The sequence below is a fragment of the Bubalus kerabau genome, chromosome 1 (assembly GCF_029407905.1).
Source record: "Bubalus kerabau isolate K-KA32 ecotype Philippines breed swamp buffalo chromosome 1, PCC_UOA_SB_1v2, whole genome shotgun sequence".
NCBI lineage: Eukaryota > Metazoa > Chordata > Mammalia > Artiodactyla > Bovidae > Bubalus > Bubalus kerabau.
The window spans coordinates 131,255,754-131,275,381 of record NC_073624.1 but is presented as its reverse complement, the minus strand read 5'-3'; the positions used below and the strand labels follow the sequence as shown (position 1 = coordinate 131,275,381).

At 35.4% G+C, this 19,628-nt stretch overlaps 1 protein-coding gene across 6 annotated transcripts in view; it reads left to right on the top strand.

Moving 5' to 3' along the window:
* The window catches only part of ARID4B (AT-rich interaction domain 4B), a 137,713-nt gene that overhangs the window by 67,068 nt on the left and 51,017 nt on the right, over positions 1-19,628 (top strand). For all 6 annotated transcript variants that reach the window (XM_055588624.1, XM_055588618.1, XM_055588633.1 and 3 more), the window contains exons 7-11: positions 3,350-3,441; positions 12,072-12,210; positions 16,083-16,162; positions 17,793-17,869; positions 19,077-19,231. In XM_055588624.1, coding sequence (XP_055444599.1) covers positions 3,350-3,441; positions 12,072-12,210; positions 16,083-16,162; positions 17,793-17,869; positions 19,077-19,231 — 543 coding nt within the window. The remainder of the gene's footprint in view (positions 1-3,349; positions 3,442-12,071; positions 12,211-16,082; positions 16,163-17,792; positions 17,870-19,076; positions 19,232-19,628) is intronic.

Sequence of the window (19,628 nt, the reverse complement as noted above, 5' to 3'; positions counted from 1 at the left end):
GAACTTGAACACTTGATTTTTCATCTAAGTGAAGATATGTATATGTCTTATTTACTTATTCCAATGAAGTATCTTAAGGAACTAATTTTGTCTTTGCCAGGAGAATTTTAAATTGGGATAGTTTATAAGATAGTTGTGGTATGAAGGCCGAAGCAGTGATATCTAGTAGCTCAATGTATCCACCTTAATTTCAGGAGGGATCAGTTTTACTCTGTGTATCTCTACGTGTTAAATTTCATGTTTTGCTAGAGGATATTAGAATACTCGTGTATTATTCCTTACCCATTGCCATATGCAGGTGCTATGCTAGGTACATGGATAAGCTAGATAGACATGGAATTTATCCTTGGCATCTGTTAGAGTGGTAATTTGAATAATATTCCAAAGTAGTTTTATCAGCTGGCATTCTCTTTGTGCAGTTACTACATGCAATTGAAAATGCTGAAGAAAGTTTAGATGAAATCCTAGCTCCACATTTCCTGCAGCCCATTTTAGATAACAGGGCTATCAGCATGTTTCCCCTAGGCCTGTGGAATTTTCTTCAGCCTTTAATATAGCCAGGAGTCTCTGGTTGTGCTCTCCAAGTATTTGTTGTAGTTGTTTAGTTGCTAAGACATGTCTAAAGGCAGGAGAAGAAGGGGACGACAGAGGATGAGATGGTTGGATGGCATCACCAACTCAGTGGACATGAGCTTGGGCAAGCTCGGGGAGTTGGTGATGGACAGGGAAGCCTGGTGTACTGCAGTCCATGGGGTTGCAAAGAGTTGGACATGACTGAATGACTGAACTGAAGTCGTGTCTGACTCTTTTGCTGCCCCATGGACTGTAGCCTGCCAGGCTCCTCTGTCTATGGAATTTTCTAGGCAAGAATACTGGAGTGGGTAGCCATTTCCTTCTCCAGTTCCTGACCCGGAATCGAATCCACGTCTCCTACACAGGCAGGCAGATTCTTTACTACTAAGCTACCAGGCAAGCCCTCTTAATTCTGACCATCCTTTACTCTTTTCTGTGAAGTGAAATAAAAGTGCTTCTGCTTTCCAGGATTGAGGCCAGGGACACAGGGCTGCTTTTAGCAATAAGACAATTGCTTCTTATTCTTCTAATTCTTTTTTAAATACTAGGGAGAGATTGTAGTTTATTTGGGAATTCCTGTATGTGATTGCTAGAAAACTTTTCTGAAATTCTGGATATTTTCTTTCTTAAACCAAGTGAAATAACTAGCCGATACTGATAATAGAAATAAGATAGAAAGCTGATAGTTAAAGTTGCTCAGTGGTTTCCAACTCTTTGCAACCCCATGGACTATACAGTTTGTGGAATTCTTCGGGCCAGAATACTGGAGTGGGTAGCCTTTCCCTTCTCCAGGGGATCTTTCTCTACTTTTAAGAGAGTGGCCTTAGTCTTAGGGGAGGGGCATTTAATTTTTTTGTTAGCTTAGGAGAAATTGAGCCAAAATAATTTATTTTCCCTATTTACCAAATAGAGTGCTTTGAAATTTTCACACTTGGGAAGCATAATTAGGAGTTAATGACAGGTTACTTCTGAAAAGATTTTGTCTGGCATATTATTGTATTTGGGCAAGCTTTTGCCTTCAGATATTTTTTTAAATGCCTGAATTCCAAGCTACATTTGAAAGATTTATATTTTTAGCCATATAAAAGTTATGATTTTTGTCTATCATTTCAAGAAATCAGTTTTTATTTAATGCTTTGTGGCTAGTGCCTTTTTTCTATACTGTATTCTTCATTGTTGGATACGTGTGTGTGTGTGTGTGTGTGTGTGTGTCCCTGGAGAAGGAAATGGCAACCCACTCCAGTATTATTGCTTGGAGAATTCCATGGACAGAGGAGCCTGGCGGGCTAGAGTCCACAGGGTCACAAAGAGTTGGACACAACAGAGCAACTATCACGTGTGTGTGTGTGTATACCTTAAACATATTTGCATATTCTAACAAATTATGTAAAATAAATTAATATGCCTCCTCCTTTCATGTTTTAGTTCACTGTTGCAACAAAATTATCTCAGTTTTAAGAATAAAAGTTAAAATTTTTCTTATAAATATTGGCATTAGTTTAAATATCTGATCTTTAAGATAATGGACACCCTTTCATATAACATTCTTGTTTGTAACTTTGAGACGTTTTTATCGTAACTAGTTCCTTGCCCTCATTTCCACTGTGACAGTTTTCCTGGGATTTTTTGTTCCCCTTGTGTTCATAAAAATACCTGAAATAGCAAAGATTTTATTGGAGGTATAAAAGGAACAGTAAGTGGAAAATCTTTAAAATGCTGAAAAAGTTTGATTATTATCAAAATGATATTCAGAGAATTAAGTCAGTTGGGATAGCATCTTCAGATTGATACTTTAACTTTTTAGATATATAAACCTTTTAAGGAATTAATGCCACAAAACAATCCAAGAAGTCTCTGATACGGGGAAACGAAGGAATTTCAAAATCCCTTTTTTCACTGTGCTTTTAACCAACAACCAGTTCCTTCCCTGGAAATCAGGTTTTTTTTTGAGCAGGGTAAGAGACATGAATTGCCAGTTGATAACAAGAAGGAAGTGTTCACTTATTGATTATTGTCTTCATAGCAAGTATTGGATGTTGCTGTATTAAAAAGAAAGGGAAAATAAAAGTACTAACTTTAGGAAAACTAATTTTTACATTTTCCTTAAAAGTAGGATTTATTGTAGGGAATTCCCTGGCGGGCCAGTGATTAGGACTTGGTGCTTTCACTGCCAGGGCCTGGGTTTGATCCCTGATTGGGAAAATAGGATCCTGCTAAGTGCAGGGGGATTGGGGTGTAGGTTGCAGGGGTTATTACAGAAAATGTTTGCAGAGTCATAATGTCGCCTATCTGAGGCCCCTTTTTTAGGCAGTTGATGGTTATCCTGATAATTTAGTTTCCATTACTTATTAAGAATTCTGTTTTTTAGATTATGATTCCCTACATGCAAAGAAAATTTTGAGATACAGTTGGCCTCAATCTAGGGATTAGGTACTTACACATAGATTTCTCATCTCTCAAATCTGTGTTTCCACTGAGCTGTATTTGTTTTATATTTTAATCACTCTTAGAAGTCTGTCAACCCTCAAGTAGATAATGAAATTATCTAGAAAGAACACTAAATTTCTTTTCACTTTTTTCCAGTTATGAGCTCATTCATCTTCTAATAATTCTTTGAAGTGAAAGTTTTTAATCTTTAGGAAAGTTGTATTTTTGTCTCCCTTGGGAAGTTTTAAATCTAAAAATCTAAGGATATTCTTAAATTGATTTGATTTAAACAGGAAAACGAGAACTTGCAACTTAATAACTTTTGATGGGTTTATGTTCCTACCCACAGACATTAGACCAGCTCCCACTCACCAACCCTGAACATTTTGGCACTCCCGTCATAGGAAAGAAAACAAATAGAGGAAGAAGATCTAATCATATGTAAGTCCATTTTCATAACTGTTAGTTGAACCTGAATTCATTTCTCCTTCTAGTGTTGTTTTATAGTTGTTAATTTTAAATTGTAAATTTAAGTGCTAACTGAATCTACAAGTAACTTCAGACTCTCCTTGGCATGGGTGCTTGAGGATCTCCATGCTCAGCCAGCCTTAACAGCTATATTATTTATCTGCCTCCCAGTTCTCCTTACATGTATCTTATGCCAGTGTCAAAATGGATTTAGTCAATATTTCCTGAGTATCCTGAGTAATACACCCTCTGTTTTCCTGATATTGTGTTTTTTATTCATGCTGTTTTTTTCCTGTCTTAAATCCCACCCTTCCATGCCACTGGCTCACTCATTCTTCATTTCTCAGCCAGAAATGCCCAACCTTTCTGTGAACCATTTTGTGCCTCCCCTCTCTTTCCTTGGGCTTCGCTGGTGGCTCAGCTGGTAAGAATCGGCCTACAATGCGGGAGGCCTGGGTTCAATCCGTGGGTTGACAGACATGTTTTCTTCTCTGCTGAATCCTCTAAATTCTTTGCATTTATCTAATGTCATGGACAATATTTCACCTGTTATTATCATTGTCATGTTTGCTTTTGCTTCCTAATAATTTAAATCCTCCTGACAACTGAACTGTCGTACTTGTTTTTATGTCTTCTTACTGTTGTGACACATACTATACATATTTAACAAATTACTTTCGATGAAATATGCTTAGGCTCTTAAAGGCTTTAAATTAAAAGGGATCACAGGATCAAGGAGTCATGAAACTTCAGGTCATCAGAGATAAACAATCTTCTAACAGTTCCAGAAAGAAAAAATAGTTTATTGCTAAGGACTGAGAAGCAGAATGGCAGGTATCAGACTTCTCAGTAATAACACTAGGTGCTAGTGGTCAGTAGACTGGAGAGTGGAGAAAGGAAAATTGCTATTAAAGGGAGGACTTGTTATCACGTATGATGGAACATTAGGGGGAAATTAAAGATAACAGTGGTAACAGATGGGAAAAAATAGCAAAGGCATTTAGTTACTCCTCTCAAAAATTATATTAGAAACACTGCATTAGTAGGATGGAGGGTAGAGAAGTTACTTAAATATAAAAGTCAAGTCCTTATAACAATGGAAGATCGATAGAATAGCATCTTAAATATATAAATATAGTGGTATAAGAATATTACTTAGCAATGAGGTTTTAACTGTCAGAGCTGAAAGAGTTAAAATTAAAAGCATTTGTCTCTGCAGAAGAAAATGGGAAAGGATGCGGCAGGAAAAAGTAGTTTTTAATTTATTCTCTTGGAGGTTGAATTGTTTAAAAACAGTTTTGAATATTTTACTTGGATAAAATTTGTAAAATATTAATGTGCCTGAGCTAAGTATTATCAGAGTAGGTATGAAAAATATTGAGTTGAATTATTGAAACTTTTAAATGGAAGTGAATGCTTTCATTCAAAATATAGAGTCAGGTATTAAATCTAATAGTGGCTAAGCTTTGGCAATAAAAATTAGGTAAACATGCTCTCTTATATAGCTTAGTTTCAGCCTGACAGCAAACTCATAAAGGTAGGTATTATGTTTATCCCTATTAAAAATTGGGGAAATTGGCCTCCGAGACAGTAACTAATCCAAGAAACACAGGAAGGAAAGGACCAGGACTTGAACTCTCCCATGTGGCATAGTCCTTTTCCCATTCAGACTCTTTCTTGTTTAGAGTATCACAGTTAATTTTCCAAATAAATTTTAACAGGAAATGAATAAGGACTCATTTGAAGGGGGAAATGAAAAGACAAATCCTTGCATTGATAAAATATTTATTATTGATTATTTTGCTGCTAATGATTTGGACCATGCGTTTCTTTTTCTTCCTTAATTCTTTGAATCTTTTAGAAAATGTTTTCTCAATTAATAGGTGACAGTTTCTCTCACTTGTGATGTAGCTTGCTGGTGACTTGATTATTTTTAGGATACTGAGGTTGTGATTATTATTTACTCTTCTTTGTGTAACATTTAAAATTTGAGTATTCTAGCCAGAAAGAAAAATAAGTAAAAAATGTACAATGACATTGTCAGTTTAGAAGAGTCCTGTTGTGATTAATAAATGTTATTGTGATTTGATACTGTTTTCAGGTTTTCAGAGGGCTATTATTTGCCATAACATATTCACTGAAGCACTTACAAGTTAAATATTTTGATATCCATTTGAAAATTAATAATTTCAATTGTGAATTAAAATTTTATCTATCATTGATCATTATAGTCTTCCCATAGCTTTATAGTCAACTCTTAATTAACTGTGGTTGATGATGTTGAAATAGTGAGGTGTGGGTATATTTAATGTAAGATTACTTTATTAGCAAAGATTTTCCACTTTTCTAGCTCTTAAGAGTGGAAGTGTGGCTGAGTTGAGAGTGTGAACAGTGGAAACTTTCCTGGTGGTCCAGTGGTTAGGACTCCATACTTCCACTGAAGGGGCAAGGGTTCAATGCCTGGTCAGGGAACTGAGATCCAGCATGTCTTGAGATGTGGCCAAAAAAAAACAAAAACAAAAAAACAGAGATCTTAAGTGTGAACAGTGAAGCACAATAGCATGGGTTTGAATCCTGTTTTTGCCACTTCCTTGCTGTGTGACTTTGGGCAGCATGCTCAGTCTTTTCATACCTTAATTTTCTCATCTGTAAAATTGAGGTAATAGTATTCCCTGACTCTTAAGAGTTTAGTTTGAAAGAAAGAAAGGGAAGTCACTCAGTCATGTCCGACTCTTTGCGACCCCATGGACTGTAGCCTGCCAGGCTCCTCTGTCCGTGGGATTTTCCAGGCAAGAGTACTGGAGTGGGTTGCTATTTCCTTTCCCAGGGGATCATCCCAACCCAGGGATCTAACCCAGATCTTCTGCACTGCAGGTAGACTCTTTACTGTCTGAGCCACCAGGGAAGCCTGCAGAGTTGTTTCAAAGGTGAAATGAATTCATATCCTTAAAATGTTTATATAGTAATTACTGTTACTAATAATAATCACTTAGTAATCACTAAGACTTCCCTGTAGCTCAGATGGTAAAGAATCTGCCTGCAACACAGGAGACCCAGGTTTGATCCCTGAGTCGGGAAGATCCCCTAGAGAAGGAAATGACAACCCACTCCACTATTCTTGCCTGGAAAAGCCCATGAGAGGAGCCTGGCCAGCTACAGTCCATGGAGTGGTAAAGAGTCGGACACGACTAAGTGACTAACACACACACACATATATATACTAGATATCATCATCATCATCATGTATTGAATGAAAAAACTTCCATGAAATATCAGTATGTAACACGATTTCATTTACATATAAAATTTGTTTATTTTTAAGTATGTAAAAATTCTGCTTACTAGTGTTTATGTCTGACAGAAAGGACTGTTTGGGGCTCTATTTTGTGAATTTAAAAACAACATGCCTTTGTTTTATATTATGTACATATTCTAGGGAATCCTTTTAATTTTGAAACAAATTTCATCTAATATTTAGACAATATTTTACCTTTCTACAGATGTCATCCAGAAGTGTAAAAATATTTTAAAATAAGGTAGTTTATGGACTGTCACATAGATTGATCTACAAAAATGACCAAAAAGAAATTCCCGAGGGCCCAGATCCAGTTGGGAAACTTCAGATTCCACAAGCTGTGCAGCACACACTCACACACACACACACACACACACAGCCAGCGCACACACACACCCAGCAGACCAAAAATTATAGTATATTAAAATATCTGTTATTGTTTCTTGGCTGACGTCTCCCTTTCTTGTATATGAGAAGAAAGCATGCAGTTGTCACTGAGCAAATTGATTTTCGTTTTCTAAAGACTCTAGCAAACACTGAGTTAGCGATTTTCCTGTTGAGAATTTGTGTGTACAATGAAAGATTTGCTGTAAATATGTGAAGTGTGAAGGCAGAACAAAGGTCGAGAATTACTACTGTAGGAAACGAAGTGCCGCCTGTCTACAGTCTTGCTTCACTTGCTGCTTCTTCCATCTCACTACTGTGGTCATTCTTAGTGCCTCCTTGGTGCTCTAAGCATTGGCATGTAAGTGCCACTGGCAAACACCACAGCTTAAAATGCCCATCTCCTTAGATTACACTTCCTCAAAGTTCTTTCTTCCCTTTCTTCAGAGTGATTTTCTGCAACAAAATCTGGGACCTGCGTCTTAAGGTCATTTATCTGACCTTCATTTCCTCTTCCATTACTCAACTTGAAAAGGTCTTCATTATGGTTCTCTGATTGCCATTTAAAATTTGTACAAAGATAAATAAGGTTATCCTTCCCAGGATTCCCGGGACTCCATTGTTGCAGTGATAGATCACTACCTTTGTTTTCTTTTAAGAACTGTTAATCCACATACCGGTTAATTGGCCTCTAGTTATTCCAAAATTGATTATTTTTGACACCTTCCTTTCATGTATTTATAGTCTGCTTTTAATCCTAATGTATTCAGATATGTTTGAAAGATTATCATCCTGTAGCTTAATTTTTTAAAAGCAAGTTATTGATCCTTTTGATAATGTATAACTTGAGTGAATTTTTCCCTTATAATTTATATTGTATGCAGAAGTTTTCTTTGATTCTGCCTAAAGAATAGAATGCTGAAATTATAGAAATCTTTGTGCTCCTCCAAAAGTTTTTTCCAGTAACGTGGCCAAAGTGTATATGCAGCACTCTTTGTAGGAAAGCACTCTAGGCTGTTATCCTTCAGAAAAAGGATAAAGCAGAATAAGGCTTGTAATGATACTTGTTAGGTATTATTTGTGGGTAGTTTCTACCCAGTAACATTGCTAAGATTTACCCAATAAACTAGTGATTTGTACCGGATATTTACAGGTCTGCAGATCGATCTTGAATAATATTTTTATTGAGATATAATTCACATATAAAATTCACCCTTTTAAAATATTCAGTTTTCTTTTTTTTTTTTAGTGCATTCACAAAATTTTACAATCAGCACCACTACCTAAGTCCAAAAGTTCTTTTTATATTCACTGCTTTATTTTGATATGAGAATTTGATTCTAGTTTCCTTCTTGATAAAAACTGGGGAAAAATGTTTTATTGGTTAAATTCATACATTTTCGTATGATCTGTGTATTTTAATCTCTTAAGAGGCTACACATTTTTCCTGATAACTAATACAGATTTTGAATTTGCAGTACAAAATTTGAAGCTGAGTTAGTTGTTTGAAAGAGTAGGGATCACTGAAGTCCAAATTGCATTTTAAAGATCGAGCCTCTAAAGTTTCTGCCTCAGTTTTCTATCTGTACCTCATCATATGGTATTCTTTGGCACATGTCTAAGTTGCCAAATTCTTACTTAATTTATAATTAATTTATAATTAATATCATGTGATCAGCTTTAAGTGACTAGCTGTTCGTTTGTTTGGTAAACATTCCTATGTAATTAGCATTATTTCCAGTGGCATCATCACGTGTCATTTCCGCGACACTGGTTACTTTGTTGTGGCTCTATAAACACATACCTGGTACCAGAGAAGCAACAGTGTCACAGGGGAGTAAACACCAAGCAGAGTCTCTGCTTATTCTGTCTTTGCTCCCTTAAAATATTTCCAATGCTCATTTATTTTGGTGTATCAGTTTATTAAGGACTCATCTTATATAAACAATTTCCTGGGTACATTCCACTACAAGGAAAAATTACAGGAGTCTTAGGTATAAAGGTATGGTTTAAATTGGTTGTATACATTATGTTGATTGTATACATTATGTAATTGCAGGAGAAATAGAAATCAGAAGTATCACAGTAGAAAGAAATAAACCTGTTTAGTTCACTTATTTAGTCAGCAAATATTTATTGAGCATCTGTGTTGTGCCAAGCACTGTTGAAGTACATGGGATGTATCAGTGAACAAAACAGGCATTCATAAAGTCTCTGGGAGACTTCCCATGTGGTCCAGTGGTTAAGGCTCCACACTTCAAATGCATTGGACATGGATTACATCCCTGGTCAGAGAATTAAAATCCCGCATGCCATGCAGGGCAGCCAAAACACTTCCTCTACCTTTAGAGCTTACATTCTCTCATATGGAAAGAGATGGGGCAATACAGAAAAAAGAAGAATTAAGTAAATTATGTAGTATGATAGATTTGTCAGTGCTGTGGAAATAATAAAATAAGAGTGGGGGATTGGGATGGGCAGGTTGTAAATTTGAATAAGTGAGTGAAGTTGCTCAGTTGTGTCCTACTCTTGGCAATCCCGTGGACTGTAGCCCACCAGGCTCCTCCGTCCATGGGATTCTCCAGGCAAGAATACTGGAGTAGGTTGCCATTTCCTTCTCCAGGGGATCTTCCCGACCCAGGGATCGAACCCAGGTCTCTTGCATTGCAGGCAGACGCTTTAACCTCTGAGCCACCAGGGAAGCAAATTTGAATAAGGTGATCGTAATTGAAATGACATTTGAACAGAGACTTAGAGGAGGTGAAAAAGTTTCCAAGTGTCTGGGGATAAAGCATTCCAGGCTGTTTCTCTGCAAAGAAGAGTAGTAGCTGGTGGAGAAAGTGAGGTCAAGGGATCTTTTGTTGTTGTTTTTTTTTTTTAAGTGGAGGAAGTAACAGCATTTTCTTAGAAATAGCACAGTGCTAGGAGGACTCAAACTAGTAGAGGTAGAAAAACTGATAGAGGGGAGAGGTAGGAACATTGCTGGAACAAAAGCTTGAGGATGTGAGAGTGGAGAAGGGTGTCTAGTCCATGAGTGGGGAAGGTTTTGGAGTGGAACCTAGGTAGTAAAGTGGATGGATGTTCTATGTGGCCAGTCAGTTTATAGTGGATAGATAACTTTGTCGTGTCTGAAGTCTTCACGTTTGTTAAGTCTTAGGAAAGAAATTAGAACTTTTATACTATCGCAGATGATTGTGTTAGCCGAGTAAAGCCCAGTTTACAGATTTGATTAATGTTATTTGTGACATTGTGATTTTGTCTTGCTAATGATAATGGCATAGAGGGCATCCATAGCTGAATACATCCTCTGTGCTATTTTGAAAAAAGCAATAATTATGACTTTAAATTTGGTTGTGTTCTATAATCATTAGAAAGTGGAGAAATAAAAGTCCTTGTCTTTGAGAAGTTCTTCTAATCAAGTAGAAATCAGACTTGTGAAGGTCTGTCATTACTGTTCCAAGCTGTGTGCCTATTTGTAAGGTTTTACGCTCCACTAATATGAAAATATGTTGGTTTTTCCTGCTGCCTATTACCTACTTTCTAAGTAGGGGTTGAACTGCTTTAAGTGCCGTTTTGAAGTACAGTGTTCTCAGTAGCAAACTTTGAAGATGTGGTTTGTTTTTTATCAGTGGACACTTTTTAGGTTAATTGAATAATCACTGAAATCAAATTATGATATTCCCCTTATCACTATAAAATGTTTAACAGTGTTATAATAGGTTTTGCTTCCTTTATATTTATGTTGGAATATATAGATATAATGAAGAAGGAAATGGCAACCCACTCCAGTATTCTTGCAGGGAAAATCTCATGGACTGAGGAGCACGGAGGGCTAGAGAGCATGCGATTGCAAAGAGTCGGACGCGGCTAAGCATGCAGCACATATAAATATGAGGGGATGACATGTGTATTGTCATGCTTTTTATTTTATAAAAATACCATATGTTTTTATTTTTCATTTTGTTGCAGTCTATTTATTCCACATTTCTTAATACCTTTATTCTGGGCATTTTGAACATAGTAATTAGAATAGTTTTTTTTAATTGGAGTATAATTGCTTTACAATATTGTGTTAGCTTCTGCTGCACAACAAAGTGAATCAGCCATATACGTACGTCCCCCTCCCTCCAAGCCTCCCACACGTCCCCCCATTAGAATCCATTTTCTTTACTACTGACTGTGGGCTTTTTTAAAACCAGATTGAGAACTTTGTTTTGTGAGTTTGTGGTTTTTTTCTTTCCCCTCTCTTTTTAAGTTTTATTTTTTACTATACTTCCCTCTAACATCAAATGGGTGGTTTGAGTTCCTTTTTCTTCTTTTTAATTTATTCATAATACAGTGTAACCAAAAGGAGTTTTTCGCGTAATACAAAAGAACCATATTGTACATCTTATGAATACTTAGTTTTTATGTATCTGATATTAAGCGTGGTAGTGGTGATGTCTTATCAGATTGTCTCCTCTCTCTACCCTGACCCTCTGTTAGTAAAGATCTCCCTTCCCCCTTTTGAAATTTGCTTTGTATGGGGAGTGCATTACCCTTTCTAGAATTCCTTTAATCTGAGAGGAGAATGTAGTGTATTTAGTGCAGTCTTCGGATGCTTAAAATGGGGCAAAATGGGGCCTTCAGGTTTTGAGAATTTGGGAACCAGCGCTGTTGTGTTTTGATCTTCCGTGTAATCTTTTAAAATAGCACTAAATAAATTCAGGACATTTTTAGGAAAATGCTCTGCTTTTCCTCTAGTGATAACCTTTTTTAAAAAAATTATTCTTTAGCAATTTAGAAAGCTATTAAACAATTTAATTTAGCCATTTTGTAGGTTATAGGAAACAGGATAGGATTTCTAGAAAACCTGTATTCATCAACTTGGCATGCTTATTCTTTGTGATGATAAATAGGAATATCTCATTTTTTCTCTCCCTAGACCAGAGGAAGAGTCTTCTTCATCCTCCAGTGATGAAGATGAGGATGATAGGAAACAGATTGATGAGCTTCTGGGAAAAGTTGTATGTGTAGATTACATTAGTTTGGATAAAAAGAAAGCACTGTGGTTTCCTGCATTGGTGAGTAATTTCAGTATAAGAGTTTAATTTTCAACTATATAAGTCATGAAGAAAGCAGTTGATTTTCTTAAAAATCAGTGTTTTTCATAGGTACAGAATGGGAAATGGTTTTAGCATCATTCAGTTCACACAGAATTACTTTGAAAACTGTTTCTGAGTACAAAGAACTTTTGAATTCATCCATGAAAAGCAAAATCATGGTAATTTTAGAGGCTTGGTATATTACACTGCTGAATTTTGGATAAAAAATTCCTTGTGCAAAGTTTTAAAACTTCTAAATGTACCATGCAGAAGACTGCTAAAGAAGAACGGAATCTTGTTTTCTACTATTGTCTGCAAATAGTATCTATTTGTCATCATTTTTGTTGAACGTTTTGTATTCTGTATCTTGAGTATTAAAAGTGTTTTGCACAAAATAAGTGCCTAATACATGTCAGCTCTTTTAATTTAAACTAATGAGGGCAATTATTTTCATAAATGTAAATACTGTATAATACCTTTGTACCTCTTCGTATATCCATCTATCCATTCCTCATTTATCGGATGCCTGCTATGTGTAAGGATTGTGCTAAGATCTTTATGAGGATTATGAGGTATGTATTATTTATCCTCATTTAAAGATAAGGAAACTCAGTGTTAGAAGGGTTAAATAACCTGTCAAGCTTTGGGTTAATGGTAAGCAGAAAACTTAAGTCAGTGTATGTGGTCATTTCTTTTTTCCTAAAGCACTTAAGACTCTTTGTGAGCATTTCTTTTGAAAACGTGTTTTGAAAGAGCTTTGTGTGTCTTTTTCTAAAACAACAGGAACATTAAAATGTTCACTTTAGTATTTTCAATATTAATTTAACATTCTCATCATCATTTCTAAATAGTTTCCTGATGATGAGGAAAAGATTTACAATACCAAAAGGTTAGTAATCTGCTTAGTCAACCATTTCATTATTATTTTTAACATCTTAGCATTATTGATACATGTTATCCTCCATGCAAATTTGAGATCTCTTGGACAGTAATGGATAATTTTTATCAACGAGAGTGTGAAATTGTGTTCTGAATCAAACAGCCTTGACATAATCACATAAAATATTTGCATTTCTTTTTTGAAAGTAGTTTATAAATTGAGTAATGTTAACAAGTGCCTGGTAATAAAATATCATGTTAGAAAACAGTTGCATACTGCTAGGACCAATAAATAGCTACCATGTTTTGAGCACTTCCCCTGGCCAGGCACTGTGCTAACTTGTTAAGTAAGTGCACAGTCTCATTTCATCCTAATTGAGGCTGAAACATAAGTGCTATTTACCCCTATTTTAAGGGGTGGAAATCTTAGCTTTCCTGATTCACACAGTCCTGTTTTTCAGTTTCAGTCATCATTTTTCCTCTGAGCTTTAAATGTTGTTGTTTAGGGTTCAGAATGTATCACTCTATTTTTTCAGACTGATCTCATCCCCTTTAATAACATTGGTTGGAGGGATAATAAACTGAAATGTCTTAAGGACTGAGAAAATCAGATGCATGGGTAAATGGGATAAAATATGGATTTTAGTTCCTATAACAGAATGGAGAGTGGACCTGCTTACTTACACGCAAAGTCTATCATGTTTGTTTTTCAAAATCCAATCTCATGAGAAAGAAAAAAATGGGTGATTTGGCTCACAGTTTTAGATCTCTATTTAGGCTGTTTATTCCCAAGTTTATATCTTAGCGTTCAGACCTCTACTCTGAGCTCTGGACCTGAGTATCTGTCTATTCAGTATCTCTACTTGGTTGTCCTTTAGTCACCTGAAAACTTAACAAGCTTAATAAACCTAAACTTACTCTCTCCTCCCTGTATCCCCAAACTTGACCCCTCTCTATTGTTTCCTTTCCCTGCGAATGACACCATTAGCACAAGGTAGAAATGTAAGCATCCTTTTCTCTCTCACCTCTTCACTTCCCTAATTATCTCTAATATTTCTCATTCCTTTAATTTGCCATCACCACCACTTTATATCCAGGTCACCATCTCTCACCTGGATGATTTGCAGGAGTTTAATCTCTTTCAGCTCATGCCCTTCTCTGGTCCATTTTCTTTGTGACAGCCAAAAGTAATTTTAAGAAAGGCAATGGCAATTCTGTTATGACATTGTCTTGCTTCAGATCCTTCTCTGAGAGACTTCAGATTTGTGTCCTCAGAATTACCATGGCTTACAAAATGGACAAATCTAAGCTCTGCTTATCTTTCTTATTCAGCCCAGACAGAAAGTTAGCCATGTTGACCTTTTACTTCCTAGAATGGGTTGCCCTGCTTGCTGTGTCAGGCCCTTCCCATAATCTGTTTCCTCTTCTTGCAGCCTGGCCTACAGACATGTGTGTACACATCCATCCTTTGTCAAGTCAGTTCCTCCTCAGTTTTCAAAGCTTAGTGTAAATGTTGTGTCCTCAAGAAAGTGATTTCTGACCACCTAGATAATAGCAGTTAAATACATGTGCACTTAACTTGCTTAGTGCTTGTCTTCCCAGTTAGAATACACACTCACTGTGGGGAGAAACAGGGACTGTCTTGGCCTCTGTGCTCTAGTACACAGTACCTTGATGAAATAGTTTGTAGAGTGGATGAATGAATGGACAAATTAAGTATTTACTTCAGGACTCTTTTGAAATGATAGGAGTTTTCCTAGATGCTGATACATGTAAAAGCCTTTTCTTAGTGAATTATTTCATAATGCCATCAACATTTAAGCAATGCTTAATGGCAGTGCAATTACAATTATGGAAATTGTTAACCTTCTAGAGACTGAATTAGGGGAATTCCCTGTGCGATCCAGTGGTTAGGACCAGTGCTTCCACTGCGGGAGGAATGTTCAGTCATTGGTTGAGAAACAGATCCTGCGTAACACACGATGCAGCCAAAACATTAAAAAATAGATTAGAAAAAAAGTGAATTAAAGACTGAATTAGAACTTACGTATTTCTGGCTCCTCTCAAACCTGTAGTGAGAATACATGCATTTAAGTACTATTGTGGCATTTTTCAGAGCTAATGAGACAGTCCTTAAATCTGTCATACTTATTTAGCCCATTTTTTTTTTCATTAAAAAACCAAACTATGATGATGTTCTTGATATAGATAGTGAACTCTCTTGGAATTAAAATAATGAAAATTTATAGGTGTCTTGAATTAATATTATCTTTGAGAAGGCATGCTTTATCCTTACTTTCAGTAATAGCTGGAGTGACTTCAAATAAAATCTTTTATTTTGGTAGTAGTAAATGTTATGTAGATTCCAGGAAGGTACTCACTTTAAAATCATTTATTTTTAGAATGGGTAGTATTATAGAGAAATTTTAGTATTATTAATATTCGTGTTTAGATGTAAATAATAGCCAGCTCATCATCTCTGTCTTTTTCAAGATAGAGGCTGCTCTGGTTAAGATTCTGATACCCTGCTTTGGTCCCGCCAGCCCTGCTGCAGACCTTCTGTTGGACTAGCTCTCCCTGCTCTCCCTCTTTCCACGCCTGCGCCACTCTCATCCAGTTTTCTGTTCCTGCCTAGACTTGGTCCATAGCATCAGTCTAGTCATAGGCACGATTGTGTTCTCAACATCATGCCTGTGTCAAAAATTAATGTGGATAATCCAGAGAGCTGGAAGGATATAGAAAATAAAATACTTGTGTGCATTCCCCCATATGTATGTGTGTGTTTTAGGATATAAACTTTAAATTACTTGTGTATATTGTTACGCATGTGTATGTGTTTTTACCCTCAACTAAAATTAGCTTTTAAATTTTAAGCTGAAACTATTTTTTAAGATTTAAATAATTGATATTTATGTAACTATCTATAAACAGTGCTTTTAGTCATAATAGTTTCATACTTTTTTTTTAAAAAGGTGGTATGTCCTGACTGTAGTGATGAAATTGCTGTGAAAAAGGATAATATTCTTGTGCGATCTTTCAAAGATGGCAAATTGTAAGTATAATTCACTTGGTATGAAAAATAAGCTGCTTTTCCAGATTAGGATGATAAATTATACATTAGTTATTTCCAGTGATGTTCTGCTTTTCCTTTTTATCATTCAGAGTGTTTCAAAGCATGATCATCTTTCATATTATCATTAAGTGTAGTAGTCTTAAAATATGTCTTGTTCATTTGGTCTTTTCTAAGCTATATTCTCAATGCTGTCTAATTTATCAAAATTTGCCTATATAATAACTGATGGTTTATTGAAAATTCAGTATATCTACCACGTCTAATATTTCATGGATATATTAATTGATATATATTTATTGTTTTGACTGTCTAATTAGGATTTTCTAACATTTTAAATTACTTCTAAATGAGTGTGGTAATACCTGTTGGCTGAATTTTGCAGTAGTCTTAAGGTTTAAAATGAGTTACTATAAATGTATGTTGGATATTAAGACAATGAATTTTCATGTAGAACTTTTCTAAAACTGAGTTATCATTTTCTATGGGTGTTTTTACCCTTTAAGAATTGTGTGACTAGAAAATCCATGTATTTTATGTTGTTGTTTTGCCTTATTGGGTGACTGCTTTAAAAAGATCATGATACTTTAAGATTGGTTTTTGGATTTTCAAGTTCTGAAACATGACTTAAAAATAATCTATATGAAACCCACTTTCACAAAAATTTGAGCATTGAAATTGAATACTAGTTTGTTGATACTAAGAAATTACTATGAACTTTTTTATTTTTAAAAGAATAAAATATTATAAATTAAATTATATAATGTCTGAGATTTGCTTCAAAATAATCCAGTTGTGGGAGGAGGTAAGTAGGGGTGTAAATGAGACACTGACTCTGAGTTAATGATTGTTGTAGTTGGATGATGGATTCGTGGGAGTTCATTTTACTGTTATGCTTCTGTATATATTTGAAATTCTTAAATTTAAAGTTTAAAAAGAGGCAGGCTGAAAAGTGTATTTGGAATAGTTTTTAGACTTCTGTGGATTGGTTGAAACAAACCAAGTGCAGAAAAGCTGAATGATGATTTATTCATGTAAAGTAAGAAATGTGACATAAATGATAAAATGACCTCTCCCAGTTGCTTGCATCCAAACCCTTCTTATAGTTTCTACATGAAAGAACTTCAATTGTATATTAGAAGTTTGCTTTGAACCTAGAATTCAGTTTAAAAAGATTATTGAACATTTTACATTATAAAACAGTACATTTTCTTCCAATCTTAAATTTATTTATTTCTTGAGATTATCTTAAGATGGTGGCAAATTCTTGCTGTTTAACTTATTTTTTATTGGATTGATGCATTCTGCTATGTAAACACTTTAATTGATTATTTTCAGGGTTTCAATATTTTTAGTATTGCATTTAACCAGGTACTCTGAGAATTCCTTGTTTATAAAACATCTGTTAGGGTGGGGTCCTTCTGTGGATGATTACATTTTTAATGTCCTGCCTAGTATTTTGTTTGAGACTTGCAACCCTGTGTGCAGTCATTTCCTTCAGTGTTACCATGTTCTCAGTATCTTTCTGTGGTAGGTAATTGGACTCTTAATTAATCTTTATTGTGTTTTTGTGGGTTTTTTCCTTTAAAAAAAAAAACAAAAAAAAATACAGTACTTCAGTACCAAGGAAGGATGTCCATGAAATTACTAGTGACACTGTACCAAAGCCTGATGCTGTATTAAAACAAGGTAAGGATAATTTTGGAACAAATTACATTTAATTTAAAAACTGATGGGGCATGCCCTGGTGGTCCATTGGTGGACTCTGTGCTTTCACTGCTGGAGCCCAGCTTCGATTCTGGTCAGAGAACTAAGATCTCATAGGTCACACAGTGTGGCCAAACAGAGAGGAAAGAAAAACTAAGGAAGTATTTCTGAAGATTAAATATTCTTTTGGTCTTAACAATTTTTTTTTTTTTAGTGAAGTCTTTGAAGTTACGTTTGGTCCTATGCGACTTCTGCTTTTTGTGAACCAATGTGTCTTTTGTTATCATAGTATTCTCTACTTTTTTTTTTAGCTTATAATTGGTATAGTAATCTAAAAAAGATCAAGAACAAGATCATCAGCTATCACTGTAGTCTGGCCTAGTAAATAAAATTATCAGTTCCTGAGGATGGTAAACACAGGAGTCAAAGTAGTCTTAATTTTTGTCATTTCTTGTAATAGTAGTTATATTTTATTGGGGAATATGCTGTAATTACATCTCTTACTTGATTTTTGGCACTGCAAATAACTTTATTTTTTTCTTTGCCCATGTTCACCAAATCAGATAATACACTATATAGACTGGTTAAAAATCATCAAGATTTATGGTAGAGAATTTATTTCTCTGTATTGTAAAGTGAGAATAACTATTTCTAGTTATTTATCTAGTTAAATTAATCATTGCTGCTGCTGCTGCTGCTGCTAAGTCGCTTCAGTCGTGTCCGACTCTGTGCGACCCCATGGACTGCAGCCTACCCGGCTTCCCTGTCCCTGGGATTCTCCAGGCAAGAACACTGGAGTGGGTTGCCATTCCCTTCTCCAATGCATGAAAGTGAAAAGTGAAAGTGAAGTCGCTCAGTCGTGTCTGACTAGACACTCTTAATTTTTGTTTTAAAAGAATATATCTAAAAAAAAAAAAAAAGAATATATCTGCCCCTTTTTCTTGTCTTTGTTTGAACCTACGTCACCTAAGTTTTGCCATCTATAAAATAGATACCTAATGCCTAAGACTGGTAAGATTAATGGGCTGCTACATGGAAAAGCAGTTAGCACAGCGCCTAGCCCATAGCAGCCACTTCATAAATGTCAGTGGTGGCAGCACAGTAGTTTTTATGTCTTTATCCTGTTAATATTTTTAGACAAATCGGTTGTCTTAATTTCTCCAGTTGATAGTTTGTTACCTCTTTCCAGCCTTTGATCAGGCACTTGAATTTCACAAAAGTAGAACTATTCCTGCTAACTGGAAGACTGAATTGAAAGAAGATAGTTCTAGCAGTGAAGCAGAGGAAGAAGAGGAGGAGGAAGATGATGAAAAAGAAAAGGAGGATAACAGCAGCGAAGAAGAGGTGAGTAAAAAGACTTATTGCCTTTTACAATGAAAAACAGTTGAGTTCCCCTTGGGATTTGGCATGAAGTCATTAATCACTTAAGTATTTTTAGTATTAGAAGTGTTTTATAATACAGTTGTTCTTGTGTATTCATCATAATCAAATAGTTGGCTTACTTAACTTGCTTACTTAACCTTAAAATAGAAATATGGTTTTGTGAAATTAAAAATATTAAGTATAGTAATCCCTGTAACCTCAAAAATATTTCTTAATCTTCAGTCCATAGTGTATTTAAATGTCAAATCAGTATGTCATACACCTGAAATTATACAGTATTGTGTGTCATCTATAGTTCAGTTAAAAAAAGGGAAAAAATGTTTCTTAACACAGCACAACTCTACTTTCATATGCTGTT